The sequence below is a fragment of the Python bivittatus genome, unplaced genomic scaffold (genome assembly GCF_059951505.1).
Source record: "Python bivittatus isolate LINGU-HERP-01145 unplaced genomic scaffold, Pbiv_v1 ctg000700_np1212, whole genome shotgun sequence".
Classification (NCBI taxonomy): Eukaryota; Metazoa; Chordata; class Lepidosauria; order Squamata; family Pythonidae; genus Python; species Python bivittatus.
The window spans coordinates 85,323,720-85,345,430 of record NW_028277098.1 but is presented as its reverse complement, the minus strand read 5'-3'; the positions used below and the strand labels follow the sequence as shown (position 1 = coordinate 85,345,430).

The 21,711-nt window shown below is 41.7% G+C and overlaps 1 protein-coding gene across 1 annotated transcript in view; it reads left to right on the top strand.

The window, feature by feature from the left end:
- Positions 1 to 1,999: 1,999 nt before the first annotated feature.
- Positions 2,000 to 21,711, top strand: part of PREX1 (phosphatidylinositol-3,4,5-trisphosphate dependent Rac exchange factor 1) — a 237,349-nt gene continuing 217,637 nt past the window's right edge. The window contains exon 1 of the mRNA XM_088153617.1: positions 2,000 to 2,408. Coding sequence (XP_088009743.1) covers positions 2,223 to 2,408 — 186 coding nt within the window. The 5' untranslated portion in view covers positions 2,000 to 2,222. The remainder of the gene's footprint in view (positions 2,409 to 21,711) is intronic.

Below are 21,711 nucleotides of genomic sequence, written 5' to 3'. Positions count from 1 at the left end.
CCATGTAGGGCTTTATAGGTTATCACTAACACCTTGAATTGGACCCAGAAGCAAATTGGTAACCAATGTAGCTCGCAGAGCAGAGGTGCAGATTATGTTTTGTGTTTGAGTTTTTAACAGTGGTGCTAGTATGGTTGTATGTTTGTTGCTTTTATGTTTTTTTTTTATTGTTCTTGCTGTCATTTTTCATTGGGAGCCACCTAGAGTCACATATATGAGATGGGTTGCTATACTAAATAAACAAATAAACAAAGAAAGCGCCTTGCGAAAGTTTAGACCCGATACTGGCTTCACTGCATATATATCAATTTCTAGAAACTGAGACACATTCTGCGTGTTTTTTCTTTATTCAACCATTTACTGATTGATTGCATTTATATCCTGCCTTTTCCCTGAGAGCTGAAGGCTTCCTCTAATTCTACCCCACAGCAACTTTGTGAGATAGACTGGGTTAGGTGGGAGCGACGGAGTGAAAGTAAGCTGCATGGTTAACTGGGGACGTGAACGTCTGGCATCTTAAATATTATGCCACAGTGCATATGCTTGGCCAGGTGATCTAGGGTGATCTTAAAAAACTAAGCAATTCCTGACCAATGTCATCATGGCTACTTTGCCATTGCCATATTAAAGTGTATGGATTAAGGGACTGTAGGAATAAGGAATGTGGGTATCATTTGGGGAAAAGGTATATATATTTGGATTCAGTGCTCTCCTCCAGCTGATGTTTCGAATTTCTGCAGTCTTGCTGCCCCCCTTCTACTTTTGGAATAGCCTCACTGAATCTGCTCAGAAAATGAAAATGAGGTTGTGCTCCAGGTATCATGACATCTATGCATGTCAATAGCATAATTACAATTAAAGCAGGGGTGTCCACTGAGAGGGGTTAAAAAAAAAAATCAAAATAGTGACTATGCAAGGCAGGCCTTCAATGACATGTTTGTGGCTACCATCTTGACTTTTTTGACACCCCCCCCAGTGGACAGTACTGACTGAAAGGATTTTATGTCCAGGAAACTATTTTAGAGCACCCATACTGAACTGAGCCTTTATCATAAAAGCTCACTTCTGGTTTCTCTCTCAGCTTGCTTTATTTCAGTGGAACTTATGTTTGCTGCTGGTTTTGTTAAACAGATGAGTCAAAACCCCTTGGTGATCGATCTCAAATCATCAAGGGATCTCACAGCAGCGGCCCTGAATTACTTTGGGCCCATTCCCCTAGTTATTAATGTCCCATTCCCTCACAATTTCCCAAGTGTGTTAAACGTCTCCCGAATTTGTAGGTTCCAGATGAGGGATCGTGTCTGCTGCACGCACAGAAAAATGGTGGGACTCCCAGGTCTTAGGCTGGCTGGCTGCAAAGTAAGCCGCCCCGGGTTGTCGATGCAAGCCTTTGCGGAACAAGACTTCCGTGCAGCAGAACGCATCCTCGGCTGTGGAGAAACAGACACGTGCAACATGCACGCACTCTGAGAACATCCCGCCAGGAAGGGCTTTCCCCTCATCCAGCAACGCGGGCAAAAAGCGTATGGTTCTGTAGCGCATAACGGGTGTTTTGTCGCAGGTACAGCTGCTGACAATCGGCCACAATTTGCCCCAAGGGGGGGCGGCAAAACGAAGCATAGCTGCACGCGCAGGCAATCGCCAAAACGGAGGAACCGGCCGCAAGTAGCTTGCAAGCCGATTTCTCGCGTCGGAAGGCCAAAAACACGCCAACGCGCCAACACAAGCTTTTTGCACCGGAGTGCAGAAATCCCCGCAGCTTCCGCGCATCTCTCGCTTCCAAGCCGTTGCTCTTTGTTCCGGCCCCGCACCTCTCCCCTCGCCGCCCGCTGCGCTCTCCAGACTTCTGCTTTGGGCTCGTCCTACCGCGGCCCCCACCCTCGCTTCGGAGCACCGCCCTCGCCTCAGGGGCCGGCGCTGACCCCCCCTCGCCCGCTGCCCTGGTCACGCCCCCCTCGCGCGCTCCCTCCCCGCTCGCTTCTTCTCCATTCAGCGCCGTTCGCGCTCCACTCCTCGGAGCCGCCGCCGCCGCCGCCTCGCCATGTCCCAGCGCGGCGCTCCTGCTGGCGGCTGGAGCTGGTAGGCGAGCGAGGGAAGCCGTTCCTTGCGGTGCGTTTGGCGTGCGCCTCGGGGATGGAGGGCGCCTAAGGCGGCCGCGAAGTGAGGAGAGCCGTGCTGGGACAGCCTTCTCGGAAGCTCAGGCAGGCAGGCAGGCAGGCGACATGGCAGCGCAGTCGGTATCCGAGCCGTCGGTGGCAGCGGCTGCAGCAGGGGCCCCCGGCACCAGCGCGCTCCCCTCGGAACCGGCGAAGGATACGGACCGCCAGCTGCGCCTTCGCCTCTGTGTCCTCAACGAGATCCTGGGCACCGAGCGGGACTACGTGGGCACGCTGCGCTTTCTGCAGTCGGTAAGCGCCCTGGCTCCGGAGGATCCGCCTGGACGGCGGAAAGGGGGGGTTCGCTGGGGGCAGGCGAAAGGTCGCGCCGATGAACGAAGGAGAGGCAGGGCAGCTGTGCATCTGCGGCGGAGATGGGACCCGCCGGGGTGAACGTTTTGTGAGGGCTAGCGCGGGAGACTCTTGTCGCCTTGCGAAATGGGCTGTGAAGTTGGCGGACGCGGTGCAGTCGCGCCAGGCTCGTCGGTGGAAAGAGATACGGAGCTGAGTAGCCCGCGCGCGCAGGTTGTGGCTTCCAGAAAAGTTAAGGCATGGGTCCGTGCCCCCGTTGTTACCGGAAGGCATCACCTGTAGAACCTGGAGCGCCAGGTTGGCAAAGGGCAGCCCGGCGAAGTAGGCTGGAGGGGCAGTTGAGGACACTGTGGTCCGTTCCTGCAGCTGGTTTAACAGACTTTGGTCTCCCTGGGAAAGAACTTGGATTCTGGGTGGCACGGCTCAGAGAAATGTGGCAGCGGGTGTTGCCTTCAGAAGTTGAGGCAGGGCACAGCCCATCGGTCTTGGTTGAACAGTGTGGATGATTTGCAAGCTGGGATGTCAACAGGGGAGAGATCATCTATCATGTGGGTTTCCTTAAACTCCATCTTTAGGCTCCTGGCACAATGCGCAGCCGGAACACTGTGCGTTTTGAAATTGCTACTGGTGGGCTTCTAAGTGGGTGGTAAGAAGCAACAGCATTTTGCTCATGGTGGGAAAACTGGCCCTTGATGCAGAGGCTTGGGATGGTTTTTAAATCACCCCTTTCAAGATCCAGAAGCCTTCAAGATGTTTACAGGCAGATGACTGGTCTTGCCGTAGTTCATCAGGTGCCTGAGTCGGCATAAGAGGGAGCCCTTTGCAAGCAACAGCGATATAGTATTACTAATGGATTTTTATTTTTTAAGCATAGTGATAAAACCCCTTCTTGTCTGAAGGGTTTGTCTTAAAGTGCTTTCTTTTTTAGACTTTGTTCTCTTGGAAGAGGTTGTATAGCTTGGAGTGCCTGCTTTAGATTTGGCAACTTTTTCAGCAGTAAATCTTGGCTTATTTTTGAGACTCTTTTGCTGTTGTTTTAAAAGTAATTCCAGGCACTTTTGTAGTCTTTCTAGAAACCGTCTTTGTTGCGTGAATTTTGGATTACTTATTTATTTTTACTGGATTAGTCAAGCTATTTGTATCCATGTCAGGGTCATTTTTATTTCGGTGCAAGATTAGTACTTCCGTGAACGGTTCCCTTTTAGCTTTGCAGCCCTGGCACTTGAAACTCATCAGCATTCCACAACATTTCTGTCTTTGCACCCAATTGCTTTGTGGCTAATTCTGTCCTCATGCTCTTCCAAAACTGTGGGAACAAACATCTAGCTTTGAGTACTGCCTAAAAACATCCGTAATTGTGTTAGCTTTGTAAAGCCTCTTCATTAGGAACAACAGTACACTTGAATTAGTATAGCTCACCTGCAATTACAGTATGCCTTGCAGAAGCAACCCATCTTTGAGGAATCAATTTACCGGAATGTTTGCATTTATACACATTCTGCTTCTGTTCAGACTGGCTACTGATAAAGCTTCTACAGTGGACTGTTTTAAATATATGGCCTTAACTAGTCTGGTGCAAAGTTTAGCCATTAACATGCTAGACATCTTTTCATATTGTGTACATTTTCATCAGTTACTCCATCCCTCCCCACCCCCCCGTACTAATTTTTTATTTACTGCAGATGACAACACTTAGCTGACTTTGTCTGATCTTAAAATGCTAAGTAGGACTGAACCTAATTCTTAGTAAGATGGGAGACCACCAGGACATTGCAGGACATTGGGGTACACTGGGAAGTAGATAAAGCACCATAGGATAAGGCATTGGCAAGCTATTTCTATATTGTTGCCCAGAAAATTACATGGATGTGCCCATGTGGTCATCATGAGTCATACTCCACTCAAGGGTGAGTTTACTATGACCTTACTTAGAGCCCAGAATGAGACTAAGTTATTTGAAAGACCATCAATATCAACATGAAAGTGCCTGAATCCTGACAGTTGTGTAAGAGGCTCTGCTCTTTGCTTGCTTTAAGTTGGATCAGGTTTGTGGAAACCAAGGCCTGATATTCTGGAATTCTCTGTTTAAAATTGCAATGGCCCTCCTTTCTGGCAACTCTTAAGCAAATTCTACAAATGGATTTTACAGCTAGCTTATTTATAATTTTATCTTAGACTCTTTTTATTGTATATTGTATACAATATTGCATTGCATTTGTCAATTGTATTGTAAATTGAGGACAGATAAATAAGTAAAATATTTGTTTTCAGAATTAAGTTTTTTAATAATTCGTATATTCTCTGGTAGGATAGACAAAGTGGCAGCTTAGCAGAGTGCATGCAGTTTCTTTTCTTTTTTATATTCTAGCTGGTTCCACGCATCAAATGAACATAGCTGTGACCCATATCACTTTCCATGAGTAGACAGGCAGTAAGCCAATATGGTATGAACTAGAGATACCAACTCATTCTTCTTGACACACCAGAGAAATCTTGGAATAATCTTTGTGTTTATACCAAAAGGTTCAAGTGAACTCCAGTGTTCCCACCACAAGGACAGTTTGCTAGTCACTGCCTATAGTTTGCAAGCTGTCATTACTTGCAGGAGACTGCACAATTGTGCTCATTTGCAGCTAAGGCCCAATGAGTTAGCATTATGTGTGAATATAGATTCTGCCTAAATTTGTATCTGGTTTCAGAACTTTCTCTAGTTTTTGATCAGGTGCTTCTGAACTTCTGCAATCATGAGAACTAGAAACTTGTTATTGGAACCTCCATTTCTCTTAAGCTACATTTAATTTTGGGTTATTTGGGGTGCCTTGAAGTCAGGATTTTTGTTTTGTTTTATTCCTGATGACTGCCTGGACAAGTCCCTGCAGTTTTCTTGGCAAGATTTTGGAAGTGGTTTGCCATTGCCTGCTTTCTAGGGCTGAGAGAAAGTGACTGGCCCAAGGTCACCCTGTTGGTTTCGTGCCTAAGGTGGGACTAGAACTCACAGTCTCCTAGTTTCTCATCTGATGTCTTAACCACTACACCAAACTGGCTCTCACATTTAGTATTTGTTGTACCAAAAATATTTTCAAGCAAAACTATTAGTAACGATCAATCTTTTATTGTTCAGGTAACTTATAGTTCCAATATAGTACTTACAGCTTACGCTTTCCAGTTTACAGTTTTACTACACTCTCCAAGCTAGTGCAGAAGACACTACTCCCCAATTGCTTTCCTCAGTGGCTGATTTGTGACAATTGAATACAATCCCATCACAGTATGATTATTGATAACATAACAGCCTATAACCCCTGTTTTGATATTATCTTCTCATTTGTCTTGAATAATTTATTTCACCTTTCATCTATAATAAAACTATTAAGGTTGGGGAAAAACACTAGTCAGTTTCACAAATTTGATGAAACAAGCAATGACAAAACCATAAAAGAAGGTAAGAATAATAAACATGCAACACAGAAATAACAATTCATTATATAGGATAAAAACTATATAAACATATAAGAAGGATGGAAAACTTATAAATTTTGTTTATCTTCAGATAATGTTAACATGGGATAGGAATATTTTAAATATGCACTGTGTCTTTCTTACAAAAATATTAACTGCATGAGTATTTTCTAATTCGAAGAGAGGGACATATATAAAATTGGATAAATCTGCTTGTGTAATCCCTCTGCAATCTGTAAGAACCATGAAATAAGGTGGGGTAAAATTAAAAAAAAAAAGAAAAAAGAATGGCTGTGCCTATTGAAGATTGCCGATTATATATTTCTTCCTTTTATTTCTTAATGTTTCAGTGATTTGTACAATACACTGTCATAACATTATCATATGGTAGATTTTGGCTTAAAGGTATTGTGTGAATCCAGCTAACAGTAGTTTATATCATGTTTAAATCATGACTTATCCCAACATGTAAAGCAAACCATTGTACATCCTTTCCATAGGTAAGAAGCATGCATTCAGTAGTACGACTGAAAAAGGATACGGCTGTTTTAAGTGGTGATACCAATTGCAATCTTGGATTTCTTTCTCTTTGGTAGACATCAAGAATATGTAATCTTCCAAAACTGTCAATTAAAGTAGATTTTGGTTTCAAGTTCTTGATGTTCTGTTTCAGTGGAATGTCCTTCTATAAAAAGCACTTGTTGCTCAACTATCAATACTCCTGCCCTGCCTAGGCAAAGCAAATCAATCAACAGTATCCCAGTTATTGGAGGTGGAGGTTTTGTCCTCTGCAGACCAGGCTATTTTCCACTGGTTCTTTGCCAACAGTGAGCTGAGCATGTTTGATTTTGACAAGTCATAGTTTAATAAATGTCTGTTTCTATATGGAATCCTTCTTACTGAGAAGAGAAGGGACACTGTGCTCTCTGTGTTTGTGTTTCTGGGTATGTGTAATAGCTCAAATCAAGCTAACTTAGAATAATGTGGGAGTCCAGCCAGTGATTGACCCCACACCATCTTGTGAATATCACTGGGTACTGAACGTGAATCTGCACTTATGTTATCACTCAGGAACTGGTGGAAAGAAATAGAGTGCTAGGGAATGGAACTGTGGTTGTGTTCACCCAGGTTTATGGCCCAAACAGGATTGTTTAGTTTGCAGTTCAGTGTGTCATGCAGACACAACCTAGTGGTCTGGAGAAGGAACAAAGCTGAAAGACTGTACTGGTGCAGTGATGGCTAATGGTAATCCTGGTTTAGGGTTCTATGCATGCCTTCAGTATTTAAATACACAGCTGTTACCAATTGAACACTGTGTGTGTAGCATTAGCCTACCAGAAATGAAGAGCTTGGCAGATGCACCTCAAACATGCTAATTCTGCCTGTGAATGGAAAACCATGAGTTTGAACATGTTGAGAAGTATCCAGAAAAAAATCACAAGCCATGCCAGGTTATACTCTGAGTCTCACACAAGTGATGTTTTGTATCACAGTGGGCTGAGAAGACCTCCAAGCAAATGCTATTTACTACTGCTCAGTTGGAGGATTATTGAGAAGAATATTTTCTCAAAACTGACAAGGTCTCACAGAGTGAGTTGGTTCTTGGCATCCTGGAGCTGTAAAGCAGGAGTCCATTGACCAGCTCAGCTCCTCAAGGCCATATGTTCTATGTATTCCAAGAAAACTGTAGATAGAGGTTTGCTTTTCCAAAGCCCACTAACAGTACTTGCCCCTTTTGAGTGCCTGCTTCATTATTTAGGCAAGAGAAATAAATGCTGGCCAGAAAAAACTCTATTTCCCCTCTGTTCCCCAGGAGCACTTTTCACAGAGCACAAATCTCAATTTGGAATTATAAACATCCCAAATTTTGTGAGATCTTGAGAGCTGTTGACCGTCTCAGGAGCTTCCCCCAAAGCAGTAAGTCCAAAATTGCCCCAAGTACACTGCTGATGCTTATATTACCTAGTTATATGAGATATGTGACTGTTTCCTCATCCTGGAAGGAAGCAGATTCAGCTTGTGGAAGCTTCTTCCTCAGATTATCTAGAACAGGGTTTTTCAACCTTGGCCACTTCAAGATGAATGGACTTCAACTCCCAGAATTCCCCAGCCAGCCTTGCTGGCTGGAGAATTCTGGGAGTTGAAGTCCACCCATATGAAAGCTGCCAAGGTTGAAAAACCCTGATCTAGAAGCTTGTCCTTTTATCATTGCTTGAAAACAGGAACAAAGGAAACTGTTTTGGGAAGAAAAAAAAAAGCTTAGATATTAACGCAATGCCAGAGAGCTTTACACAACACCAAAAGCTTTTCTCAACTTGTGACAACAAAATACCACAGGGATGAACGAAAGGATTGGTGTTTTGTGTTTGGGGCTGGAGCCCCCTGGTTAAACATTTACCATACAAGCCCCAGATTTCATTTAGTTCTCTCCATAAATAATGCTGTAAGGAGCAAAGAACCCAGTTCAATTGAGTAGGGAATCAGCAGCTTTCTGAGGACTTCCGGGCTCCCGTGGTAATGTGAAGGAATCCTTTTCTGTTTTTGATGCTATAGACTTGCTTATAAATCAGACTGTGTTAATTGCAGATTTAAAAAAAAATCTTTTCTTGGAAGACTAGCATGTGGCCATGTAGCAGTTAAGGGAAAGATTTCTCTTTGTGTACGCCTAGAGACCTTTTCCCCTCTGCTAGGTGGGGGTTCTGTCGCAGATACAAAAGGCCCTTTTTTATTTGCTTTGTCAGGCAGATCTCACCACTTTTATTTTACTTCTGTGGGTCAAAAGGGGGAGCAAGAGGTGTGAAGGGGGAGAGGGGGAGGGCAGCCTGGAAGTTACAGTATACAATATTTTCTGAGTTCCCCAAGGAAGCCACCATATTCCCTGCAAGAAAGCAGAGAAAGCTTTCTTGAGCTGTGGAATAAAATGCAATTCTAGCCCCATGCATTAACAAGATTTCACAATAACATATTATAAAATGCTTCTTCCTTGGCCTGGCAGTCGCTGGTGGAGGCCAGGACTGCTGGATTCCTTCAGATTATGAAATCATACAGAATCTCAAAAAGTTGCAGCATTCTTTTTTACCCTTTACCCATTTTGATTAATGCTTTTTTGTTGGATTCTGAAGAATTCAGTGGCTGGGATCTCGATTGTCTGATAAACAAACTGAGAAGCACAGGGATGTATTTACGCTGGAGTATCAGTCACTCATCTCCGTAAACACCAGTGCTTCCAGTCTCTAAATTTCAGGACCAGCTTTTCAGTGAGTGCAAAATTGTAGCAGTGAAAAGAGGTTGGAATACACACACACACTCACACACACACACACACACACACACACAAATGCAAAAACCCAGTCTGTATCTTGAAAGATAGCCTCTAGCCTGTATACATGTCCCAGCCCCTTACTATATTTTATAGATCCCAGAACCCGTTAGGATTATACTGCCAAAATTTAACAGAAGAACTTCTTAGCAGTCTTCAGTGTTCTGATAGGCTTAAAATACCTAAACTAGTACTCTCTGAATACCCCTGAAAATCCTTCCTGCCCAAACTAACAGAAAGTATTAATTAATTGCATTTCTGCTCTGCTACCGCCCACTTTTGATAGTTCCTAATTCAGTGTTTCTCAACCTTGTCAACTTTCAGAGGGGTGGACTTCAACTCCCAGAATTCCCCAGCCTGCTGGCTGGGGAATTCTGGGAGTTGAAGTTCACCCCTCTGAAAGTTGACAAGGTTGAGAAACCCTGCCCTAGTTGCTAAATAATTATACTTATGGCCACAGCTACAATCCACCCCCCATTTTTTTAATGCCATGCGCTTATGATGTTGTCTTTGTCTCCTTCCCAGCCCACAACAAACACGTTTGATTTTTTTTAACGGTTCCAATATTGAAATAATATTTTCACAATTTTTGCCAAGAACCCACCTACACTTGCCCAATTAGGGAGAATGAACGTTGGTTGTTTTCTGCCAGCAGGCAATGCTTTCCTTAACCTATCTCATAGTAAAAGTGAGGACAGCACCAGTTGCCAACTGTGTTACTGTGACAGAAGAGGGCTTGGCAATGGGAGCAGCAAATTTTATTCTGGTAAACATTTCTGTGGCTTAAGCACTGGTGGATTGCACTTTTTTATGGTCATCTGACTATGCCCTATGTGCGATTATTACATTAAAGGTTAAATTTAGATGGCTAAATTTATTGACGGGCCATATTTTAAATGGAGGTATGAAAATGATCAGACTAATCCCCAAAACTAGCATTGGAAATAATTTGCTTACACAAATGTTCATCAATTCTGTTGATACATAATAAATCATCATATATTCCTGCTTCTGAGTATCCCATTAAAGACTGATGGAAACAATGCTGAGTTTAGGATCCACAGGAATCTTGGTTTGTAGCAGTTGAATTGCTGCCAGATTATTTTTGGGGGTGTCTTTTTTGTGCTAAAGCCTGACTTTTTTTGTTCCCTATTATATAAGTGTGTAATGTTAGCACACATGCTGCTATCAGATAAAATAAAACCACATCCGTTGCCTTAAAAATATTTTGTTCTGCAACTCGGCTGAGTGTTTAACTTCTTGGTATTTAGGATGCTGTGCAATCCGGAGCAGCTGTTCTGCACATTGTCTTGCTGGTTTTTGCGTCTGCGAGATTAACGCTGGAATTGGCCTTTGAACCGTTACAAGCAATGTTTACTTTGGTCACTTCTTGGTGATGGTTTCCTGTGTCCTGCCTTACAGCTCTTGTGCCTCTCTTCAGGTTTTCAAACGAAAACACTGGTGTAAAACAAGTTGCCTGCATAGTGGTGTTAGGAGAGAGGAAGGGAGGGAGTTGGTGAAATAAAGAAAAGGGCAGGTTGAAATGAACTTTCCTGTTTTTGTTGTTGCTGAAGTAGATCAGATGCATGGGCCTGGCAGGTGTCACAAGGTGTCTATCTGAAAGGCAGCTGGACCAGCGTATTCTCATTCTGAAAGCGTTACTAGTTTCGTTCAGAAAGCTTCCTTTCCTAAAAGTATCTTCCCTTCCAGAGCACTCTTGCTTAACTACCCGAGGAAACAGAGAAAGATCCAGTCAAAAGGCAGAATGTCTCAGGAAAACAGTGTAACTGTAGGAGACAATTTATATTTCACACTAGGAAAGCAACCTGGATATAGGAAGTGAAATAAAATCAGGCAATTTAAAGTATACATCAGGTTGGATGGGAATTTCTTAGACATATCTGATTGCTGCTTTTTGATCAGCTGAGAACAATTTTGTGGCTCTCACGGGTGATTCTTGTAGTTATGCATGGAAGCTGTTAGTGCTGTAGGTCTCTACTGAGCCTTGAGATTAAAATGTCTGCAATCCTATATACAAGTATCTTGGAATAACTCTTAAGGACTGTCATACAATCATAAATGCAAGGGCTGGTAGGGATGTAGGGACTAGTTGTTTGGAGAACATGTAGTCCAATCTCCAGCCTAGTGCAGGAGTTCACTATTACTCACGTGGTTCTGCAGTACAGGTGACAGATGTGTTACCAATATGATAATGATGTTCTGGAGGACAGTGAATGATTTCTGTGTTTTAATTAGAAATAGGATTTTCTTACATCCACAGACTGATATGTTAGGAGCAGCTGAAAAGCCACAAAAATGTATGCAAGTTTTTGTGTTCGTCATACTCTTAATTACGGAAGATGCTACAATAAACAGGGATTGGGGAAGAAGCAAGAAAGTCCAAAGCTTGGTCAGATATTTCGACCATGGTATCTGGAGTTCAAAGTCAGCCTCAGGAAAGTAGCTGTGGACAGTTAAGTGTATCTTGGAATAACTCTTAAGGACTGTCATACAATCATAAATGCAAGGTCATACCTAGTATTCGGGGGAAAAACAGATGGTTGTTTCTTTGAGCTTTGGAAACACAAAGGCCATTATTCTCTCATCTATCCCTCAACATCTTAGTTCATCCTAATAACTAAGAAGTTTTCTTGTTTCTTCCTCATCCTGTTCTTTTAACACTTGATGAAAAAGTCCTTGAATTCTTGAAAGCTTGCATATTCTTTAGTGTGATTTTGGTTTTTCCAATAAAAGTAGCACCTGACTATGGATTTTTCTCCTGGTGGACCAGTCAGGCTATTAGTGTTTTAAAGACATTCCTCAGAGGTTCCCTGAAACAACATAAGCAGAACTGTAGTCTCTATGCAGATTAGTCCATATTTTTTGGACACTTGAAAGTGGTTTGGGGATATGTTGTCTTGCATACCATATCATATTTCTCAGGACTCATAACTTGATTTCACACATAACAAGCCATGATGCTTTAACCATAGTTTCTTAACTAAACTAGTTCTCTAGGGCCCATGCATCATGCTAAACCATAAACCATAATTTATAAATTGCAATTGTTCATATATTGTGATAAACCAAACCATATTATGATTTAGCATGGTGCATGAAACCAGCCAACGCCACCTTTACTCAGATGGATGGTGAATTAAAATAATTGTAACAATAATACCATCACCATAAAACTGGCTAGTATTATGGAAATTGGAATGAATGCCTTTGAAAGTCATCAGGTTGGTGTGTAGCATTTGTATTCAGTTGGTTCAGCAAGATGTAAACTAAACAGCACTGGCATTCTGGAGCTGTTTTTTAAAGATTTTTTTTTTTTTTATGAGAAAGTAGAGGAAGCTGAATGCAAATCAGCCATATGAGCATGCTTGCCTGTCTTTTCCCCTTCCTTAGATTGGAGTAAAGGTTTCCCTTGGTATTTCCATGCCTTTTGTGTTTTCAGATGCTTCCTATTAGGGAACGTATCCTTTGTAGTCAGTCCTGAGTGCTACAGCTTTCATTCTGTTTATACCCCAATCAATCCTTGTGGATGTTAATGGCCTTGACTTCTGCATTCACAGTGGAGCTTTGCATTTTTGGATTGATCAAGGCTTAGCAATGACTACGGTCTTGGTTTCCAGTGCTGCTGCCTCTTCTCATGCCTCCTCTTTGCTCTGTTAGCCTGAAGGCATCAGAGCACTTCTGAAAGCAGACAGTTTAGAAGTCCTGGGCTTCATTCTTGAGTCTGCTCCTAGTATTTGAGCTGATATCCCTCCCGTGTGCCAAATGGGGTAGATTGTAATCTCTACCTCATGCAGGTTTATGAGCATTTGTTCACTAGGGTTTGTAAAAGTGCTGCAGGTTTCCCAGATGAAAGAGGAGCCAGGTAATTACTGTTCTCTAATAAAGTCTCTGTAACTGCCTTCTCACAACAAGCAAAAGGCCTCTTTCCAAGCAAGATAATTATCTTCTTGCTCTGTGATGCATCCTGTGGTTTTTATAGTGGTCTGCTCGGAGCTATATTCAGCTGTTCAGCTTGTGCCTCAATGATTTCTTGTTTTGTGTCCTCAGCTAACAAGACCTTTCCCTCAAAGTTGCTTTAAATTAGAACCAGTGATATTTAGCATAAGTGTGTGTGTTTAGGTATACAGAGAAGCAACAGCAGAATCATCTTCTGAAATTTGACAGTTTTCTGCCAGGCTGATCCAAGACATTTTGATGGGAAGAGATTTTAGTGATCTTTCCCCATCCCATCCCATCATTTACTTCTGTTGCTGTCAGTTATTTGATAAGGATCTGCTGCTGTTTAGCCTATGATTTGTAGTAAGATACTTAAGGGCTCCACGAGGGAGCTATATCTATGATGGAATAAAATTAGTTAAGTGGTAAGATTGAAATACCTGTCATTCTTGGCTCCCTTGAGGAAAATGGTATACAGGTGGCCCCTTGTTATTTCCAGTGGTTCTATTTCAGGGTAAAATTATGGACAATGAAACTGTGAATAATGAGACTTTGAATTTAGGGGAATTTGGGGATTAGGTTCCATAGCCTATGTCATTTTCTTCCTCTCATGAGTATTTTCTTCCATAGTGGTACCTGTTTTTCTCCTTCCTGCATGGTTATGGCAGATCAGCCCAGTCATGAGATTCTCTATGGTGTCCTTGTAGCATCTGGCCATCTTCAGATCAACTCACTTGACTGGTGATGGAGAGAGTTGCTCATTGCTCACTCTGGCTTCTGTGTTCTGGGTCACTCTTTTACGAACTTGGTGGTGGGGCCTCTTAATCGCACTACTGGATGCTAGTGCTACCCATCGGCTCTGTGTGGTGAGCAGAAGGTGGTCTGAGGAGTCTGTGGGCAGCACTAGCATTGTGACTGCTCATGGCAATCTCCCATTAGTGCCACTGGACTTCAGTCAATGAGACATCTGCAGGCAGCATGAGCATCTGGCAGTGTGATCAAGAGATTCCTCCACTGAGATCGCGAAAGAGCTCCATGGAGCAGAGGATCCAGCATGAGCTACTTTTCATGTGCTGGGTGACTCCCTCCATCACTTGCCAAGTGATTTGCTGTGACGAAGGCCAGCTGCTGTGAGGAAGCCAGGCTGATGTGGAGAGATTTGCTGTGACTGAATAATAAGGAAGAGCAAATGCAGGTGCATTGTCCTGATGACCTAACCGTAACCCTTGAAAAACCCATTATATGGATGTGCAAAATTCTACTCTCCACTTTGTGCATGCTTTCAGTATCAAAAAGGCCAGGATTGCAGATATGCAAAAACCTTTATGCATACACTAAAGTCGAGTCTGTAATTATCAATTGTGGATACATAATGAAGATAATTTTATTGTTAGATTTACATTCTGCCTTTAATTTGTACAACTCAAGGCAGCATACATAATGCTCCTGCCTCCTATTTTCTCCAGAACTTCAACCCTGTGAGGTAGGTTGAGATGAGGTGAGAGAGAGTGACTGGCCCAAAGTTCCCTAGCCAGCTTTTATGCCTAAGGTGGGACTCAGGGTCTTCCAGTTTCTAGTCCAGCACCTTAACTCCTACACTGAACTGATGGTCACAAGGATCACTTGTTTTAGTTTGAATTTGCAATCTATAATTCTGTCCTGAATGAGCGTACAACTATTCAGGCTAAAGCCTCTATCTTCAAGGAAGTAACCAACCATACTACAAACAAATAGATGTTACGAACTGGCATTTTGACCAGGGAGAAATGGTTAAAGGTAAAATCCCCCTTGAATTCTGCTAGATTCCTGTGACTTCATGGAGATGTCCAAGTTGTTTCTTTGGCAGCAATCCAGAAGTACTTTGCTATTGCCCTATTCTGGGATATGCTTTCAATTCTCAATCTAACCTACAGCCCTGGGATTTCCTGTCATTCCCAATACTAACCAAGTCTGAGTTTGCTCAGCATTTTTTGAGATTAGACAAGGTCAGCTAGGAGAAACAACTTGTGCACCAAAGATTAAACTGTTGGGGCCATCTGTAATTAGAGATCCTGTACTTTGATGTGCTGTCCATGTTTGAGCCTGCTGATGAAAAATAGCATGGGAGACAAGCTGAGGTTCATCCTCAAAACGTTTGTCTCAACTTTTGTACACCAAATTTGATTCAGAAGAGGTTGCTTTGTTATAAGTTGTGTTTTCAGCTGCCATTTAGTTCTAAATCCATATCTAATTGTGGTTCTGAAATGTTCAGTGAGGTAAAACATTAGAAATTGAGCATGGAATCCCAAACCAGTGGTAAACCAAAAATACTCACTTTGGGTTGGCTAATAAATAAGCCAAACAAGGAGCAAAGTTTGAAGATTTTTCTTGGGTCAAACTGCTGGACCCAACTTCCATTTTCTCTTTGTTCACAGTGTAAAATGGCTGTCCATTTGCCCTTTCATAAAGATTCAGTGGCTGGGTTCACATATTGCACCAGGCCATCATTTGCTTAACTATGGTTTCATTAACCTACAATTGACTGGGGTTGGGTAATACACTAAGCCAAATCACACTGTGAGTTAGTATGAAGTGTAAATGAGGCAGTTGTGATTTATAAACCATGCCTTTTGGCCCATATATCAACCATTGCAGTTCATTCAACAAATGAGATTAACACAAGTGATAGCTTAATACAATTCTGAATCTAGACAATTTGTAACAGAACTAGTATATACTTCACAGGAAATCTCCACCCTGCAACAATGACATATAACGAGAGCATGTTGGAGTTTGTTTACAGTTTTTGTTCCACTGGTGATCAAGGGTCAATCTGTCTCTCACTTACCTGAAACTGCTGTAAACCTCCTCCAAGTAAGAGATAGTGACTTTTAGAAAACCTTGAGCCTTTGATATCTTTTTGACATTTGTTCTTTCCCTGTCCTCTTTTTAGTCATTGGCTCTTTTGCAGCCACACTGCTGCCAATGTAGTCAATCTTGTTTTGCAGAAGCTTCACCACAGCTGGAAGACTACAAAGGAAGTTACAGGGATCCACCATTAAAGTGTTCAACATGCTGAGTATCATGTAGAACAATGGAAGGGGCAGGTTTCAGTCTTTCAGCTGAATTAATTTTATGGGGCAATTACTTTTTCTTTTTTGTAGTTAGCATCATTTAATGTGCTCTGCTCCAGCAGCATTGTAATTTGACCAGTAGGTTTGGTTTTAAACATACAGATTTCCATGGAATCCCAGTACTGAGAAATGTTAAAGATAGAATTTGGTACCAGGCAGGTTCATTTTGACAGAGAAATTCCCTGGTTTTGTCTAAAGATCAGAAACTGGCTTTGTTCACAAAACACGCTTAACCAAGTCAACAAGATCTAGCACAGCTCTCAGACTCAATCTTGCAAGGTGTTTCATGAATCTGATATTGTCACAGCAGGGCTGAGATCAGCTCCCACCACTACCGCTATCATTGCAGCTCATCCTTGCTATGGCTTTAGGGTGAGAAGCCACATTTCTGACCCTAAATAGTGAGATACAATTGTTCCTATCTTAAGGATCCACAGCATATAAAACCAAAGTAGCAGTATACAGAAATATATCCAGCTTTCTTCCAAATTCCACAGAATTAATTTCCTGACACCCCACCAACACATACATTCCTATAATGAAATAGAAATCAATTTTCCATTTTAAGAGTCCTGAACCAGTCTGACTATTTCTTCATGATTTTATGTCAAATAGTGGATACTATGCAGTAGGACTGAACTGCCCTTCGTATTCAAAGATGCTTCAGAGCATGCAGGGGATTCACATAATACCTGTCTGCACCTCTTTAAAACAATGTACCTTTTCCTGGGATTGCCTGGCTCTCCTCAACAGCAGTGTAATCTGGGGAAAAGATATTTTTGATTTAAGGAGTTGCAGAGAGATGCTAGGTGCACACCCATATTTGTTTCAAGGTAACTTGTTCCCATTGAATGCAAAGTGGGATCCCCTACTATGAGCAGTTGCCCACCCGTTCTATGTAGTACCATTCTACAATATTAAATGTCATTCTTATTTTTGGAAAGGAACTTTATTCTGTAATTGGATCCATGTTTTGCCTGCAGAAAGTGCCCATCAAACCTGGACAAATCTAATTCATTGGATTGGATAGTAGGTTACTGGAAATGCTTCTCTCCTACTTGACATCTGATGTTCTTTCTTTTCTCCTAAACTTATTTCATATTTCTGAATCCATCCATCCATCCATCCGTCCGTCCATCCATCTAGATACAAAACAGTCTGTCATGGTGATGCTGACCTTTCTGCATAGCTCATGGGGCCACTTTCCCTCCCCAGTGGGAATCTGGATAAGACCCTCCGCAATGCTGGTTTAGCCACCCAAAACCCAGAGCCTTTTTTGGGGGGGGATGACAAAGAAGAATATATGGTTCATTTAGTGCTGATGATTGGTTGAACTGGGATAGGACACTTAATCCGTGTTTACACAGCAATTGTGCTGTTATGTGACCTGATCTAATAGAGGATCTGTGGATGGATATATTCACCCAGTAGTAGAGTTTCAGGACACATGCAGAGTAGCTAGTCTAAAATGCTTTAAAAAAAAAAAAAAGGACACTGCCATTATGAGTTTCTCATTCCCTTTTCCTCTTGTGTGGCAGTCATTGTTTCTTCTTTCCCTTTGTAACTTTTGGCTGTTGATCACTCCTCCATTCAGCCTCTTGCTCAAAAAAAAAAAAAGAAATCCATACATCTCTCCCCTGTTGTGTTGCCAAAATCTGGCTTCTATTACTTGCAAATAGCAGGGAAAAATCTGGTTAGGACCAGCAACGCTGTTCAGTGCTGCACTGAGGCTGTTGCAAGGCATGAGAGCCCCTCTCAAGGCCAGCTCCTGTAAACGGAACTGCAGATCTCGTCTCGAGCGTGGACCTCTTGCTGAGGAAGAAAGTGGGTCGCTACAGAGGATATGATATAGTGCGTGGCCACACCTGGAGTACTGTACTCAGTTTGGTCAGTGAGCTATGGTCTTTCGTGGGAGAGGGAATGGGGGCAATTGCTATGAGTCAGATACTTGGAGGAATTTAAACATTACTGTAGTGGAGAATTTGAAGTGATCAGATGGATTGTTACTTTTGAATCAGGGCAGGAAAGCTAATCAATTGAAATATTTCAAGAGTTTGGTTTGGTTTTTACTGTTTGGGCTTTCTCTATTCATTGGGCCTTTGACTTTAATGGACAATCCCAATGGTAGGAAAATACATATGATGCATAGAGAAGAAAGTGGAACAGACATCAGACAAACATCTTGTCCCTGGACCTCTTGAAATTTGAAATAGGGCTGTCATATGTGGAGTGCAAACTTTGGGAGACCACTAGATAGCAGTAAAGAGACAGATTTTTCCTTCCTCTGAGCTGCCATCAAGTGGTCATCCAGATTTTTGCAGATTGATCTGGTAGCTCTAGTCTCTAAGAGCTACCAGATCAATGGTAGCTCATTCCAACTACTTCTCCAAAAAGACACTATGGAGCTGGAAAAGATGCAGAAAAAAGCAACCAATAGGTTCAGGATCTTGAAAGAAAAATTACATGGTTTGGAATTGGAATTTAGGGGAAAAAGGCAAATACAAGTGTGTGGACAAGATACAAAAAACAAAAAGGTATGCATAGTGTGGAGAATGTAGAAAAAGACAGATTCTTTAAAATAGATTGCAGAGAGAAATGAGAGGCAAGTGATGTATGATGTAAGATGAATATTACTACACATAGTTACCTACATTGGAACATGATGCTGGTGGAGAAAGCCGAAACCAATTGATTTAAAGAGAGATAGAAGAGAGAAGACATTCAGGGAAGGAGGTAACGAGACTTCCCTGTTAAAAAACCAGAGAAGGTAAAGAGGATGGAGCAGCAAGATGTAGGCCCACTGTTTATTAATTTATAAATTATATTTCTAAGGGTGCCCAACTACAGATGACTCTGGGTACCAAACAACAATTGAAACAGAATAAAAAAAATAATGAGTCAAGGGAAGAACAGTGATTCATCTGGAGGAAACAGCCTTCAACCAATCTTGCAAACATCAACCCCAAGGAACCCTCCATTCACCCTAGCCCAAGACCTTCAGGGCTCAGTTGAAGGAGAGCAGAGTTCAAAGGCATGTGTTCAGGATCCCATCAAATAACACTATTTAACGAATGGGACCTTGAGCACACCAATTCTGTTGAATTGATATGACGGGGAGAAACTGTTGGAGACAGGCCATCCTTCAGATAGCCAGAGTAGTAACCAGCACCTTGAATTGTACCTGAAAGCCAACTGGTAACCAGTGTAGCTCATACAGCAGAAGTTTTGCATGGGTGTACTGAGGCATGCCCATCACTGCTCACACCACTGTATTCTGGGCCAGTTGCAGCTTCCTAATGGTCCTCAAGGGTAGACTATGTAAAGTGTATTGTAATAGTCCACATGCAGGTTGACCAAAGCATGAATGACCATGAGAAGGCCTCCTATTCCAGGAATAGGTACAACTGGCACACCAGACAATTCTGTGCAAAGGTCTTCCTGGCTATAACGGCTACCTGCTCCTGGAGGGCTATCTGAGGATGGATTTTTTTCTAGTTCTGCTCCTGTATGTGAGTTTGTGCCTTTCAAAGTTGATGTGCTGTTGAATTAAACTACCTTACAGAGAGCTAGTTTTGGTGTTGTTTAGTTTTGGAAATAGTTCCACTTTAACTTAATACTGTATTAACAGTATAATACATATTAACTCAATATCTTGCAATAATACAAGGTATGAATCCAGCCACTGAAAAAGTCTCACAGGTTTAATAGAAGTAATTATAATTAAGGGTGCAGGGCTGTTTGTGGCTTAGCATGCTGTGTGAATGAACCCAACGAATTGTGGATTTTTAAATAAACTATGGTTACATATAGTATTTGCTCAAGCAATGGTTTAGCAAGATCAAATGGTTTTTTGTGAAGTAAACTTGTCCTTTGATTTTCAGTTTGTAACAAATCCTTTTTGAACTGTGGTGTCTAGCTCTAAACATAATTTTGATGGATAGTATAATTTCTTAATTTGATATGTAGGTTATTACCTAACTAGCTGGGGAAGTATCAGATCTTAATTTTTGTCTTATTATAAAACAGCTTTCTATAAATCATCTAGTATATACTTAGATAGAAGATAGATTGATATCTGTTTACAAAGCCAAGTGATACACAGCAGATCTGTAAGGTTTTCCATCTCCCAGTTATTTAACAATCCAGTTTTAAATTTCCATTTTCTTTAAAACAATCATTGTCACAAAAGGTTTTGTACCATTTGCTGATTTTCTAGCCTCAGAGAACCCCACTTGTAAAATAGGGGTCCTAATTTCATAAGTTTGAAGTGCCTCAGATATAGATTTGTACTTGCATATGCAACTGATCCCAGTAATGAGATAAGCTATAATTGAGAGATAATTTGTTTTGTATTTGACTCATTGTTCTGTAGTCAAATGCATATAAAAGGACGTGGGGCTTTGATCTCAGCTGTCATATTGACTTTTTTGACTCCCCTGCAAATCCCCCTGTCCTCAGTTTTGATTGATGGATCTTGGTATTCCTGTATCAGTGAAAATCTAATATCTGCCCATCACTAATTTACAACTACTGATAAAAATAATATGAGGTTCTTCTGAGGTTCTATTTATAAGGTTCTTACATTAGTTTAAAATTGTCTGTTTCTTCCCTGTTTTCTTTATGCTCTGTTTTGCATTCTGTTGCAATGGTTGAAAGCTGTTTACTGTTGGGGATACAGACCAAAGAAGGAGAGGTTGCTGGCAAGATGGAGCTTCTGCTTATTCTTTGTCCTCCCTTTGGAAAATGTGGACCCCTCCGAATTAAATGGGTAGGTGTCAAATCATAAGACGCTGAGTGTCAGCAACTTTAGCCTTTGGTAGATCACAGGTAGACAGACAGAAAAATTGGGTTCTTGCATGTACAGGTCTGTGAAAAAGTATTTTCCCTCATTAGGATTTTCTGAATTTTTGCATATCTTTGTCCCCAAATGTTGTCAGAGCTTCATGTGGGTCCTACTAATATATAATGAGAGTGTGAGTGAAAAAAATTGCACCAAAATGTGGTGCTTGTTTCATTTATTTCATAAACAAAAACATCCAACACATGATGTGCCAGAGTGAAAAACTAATAGCCTCCCTAGTTCAGTTAATTCAATTAAAGGGATAACTATAACCAGTTGTATGAATATGCCATTAAACAATTGGGGCTGATGTGAGCCAACCCTGCCCTATAGCTCACAGATTTTAGCTTCCCTCATCACAGTGTTCTCATCACATAGATTCTAGAGGCATGTTATGCCACAGATAAAAACATTACTGGACTTCTCTGTAAAAAAAAATGAAAAAAGTTTGGAAGATATTACAAACCATCTCTAAAGATCTGGAGCTCCATCTGTCCACAGTCATAGGCATGTCTTGAATTGCAGAAGATTTGGGACAGTCATAAATCTTTCCAA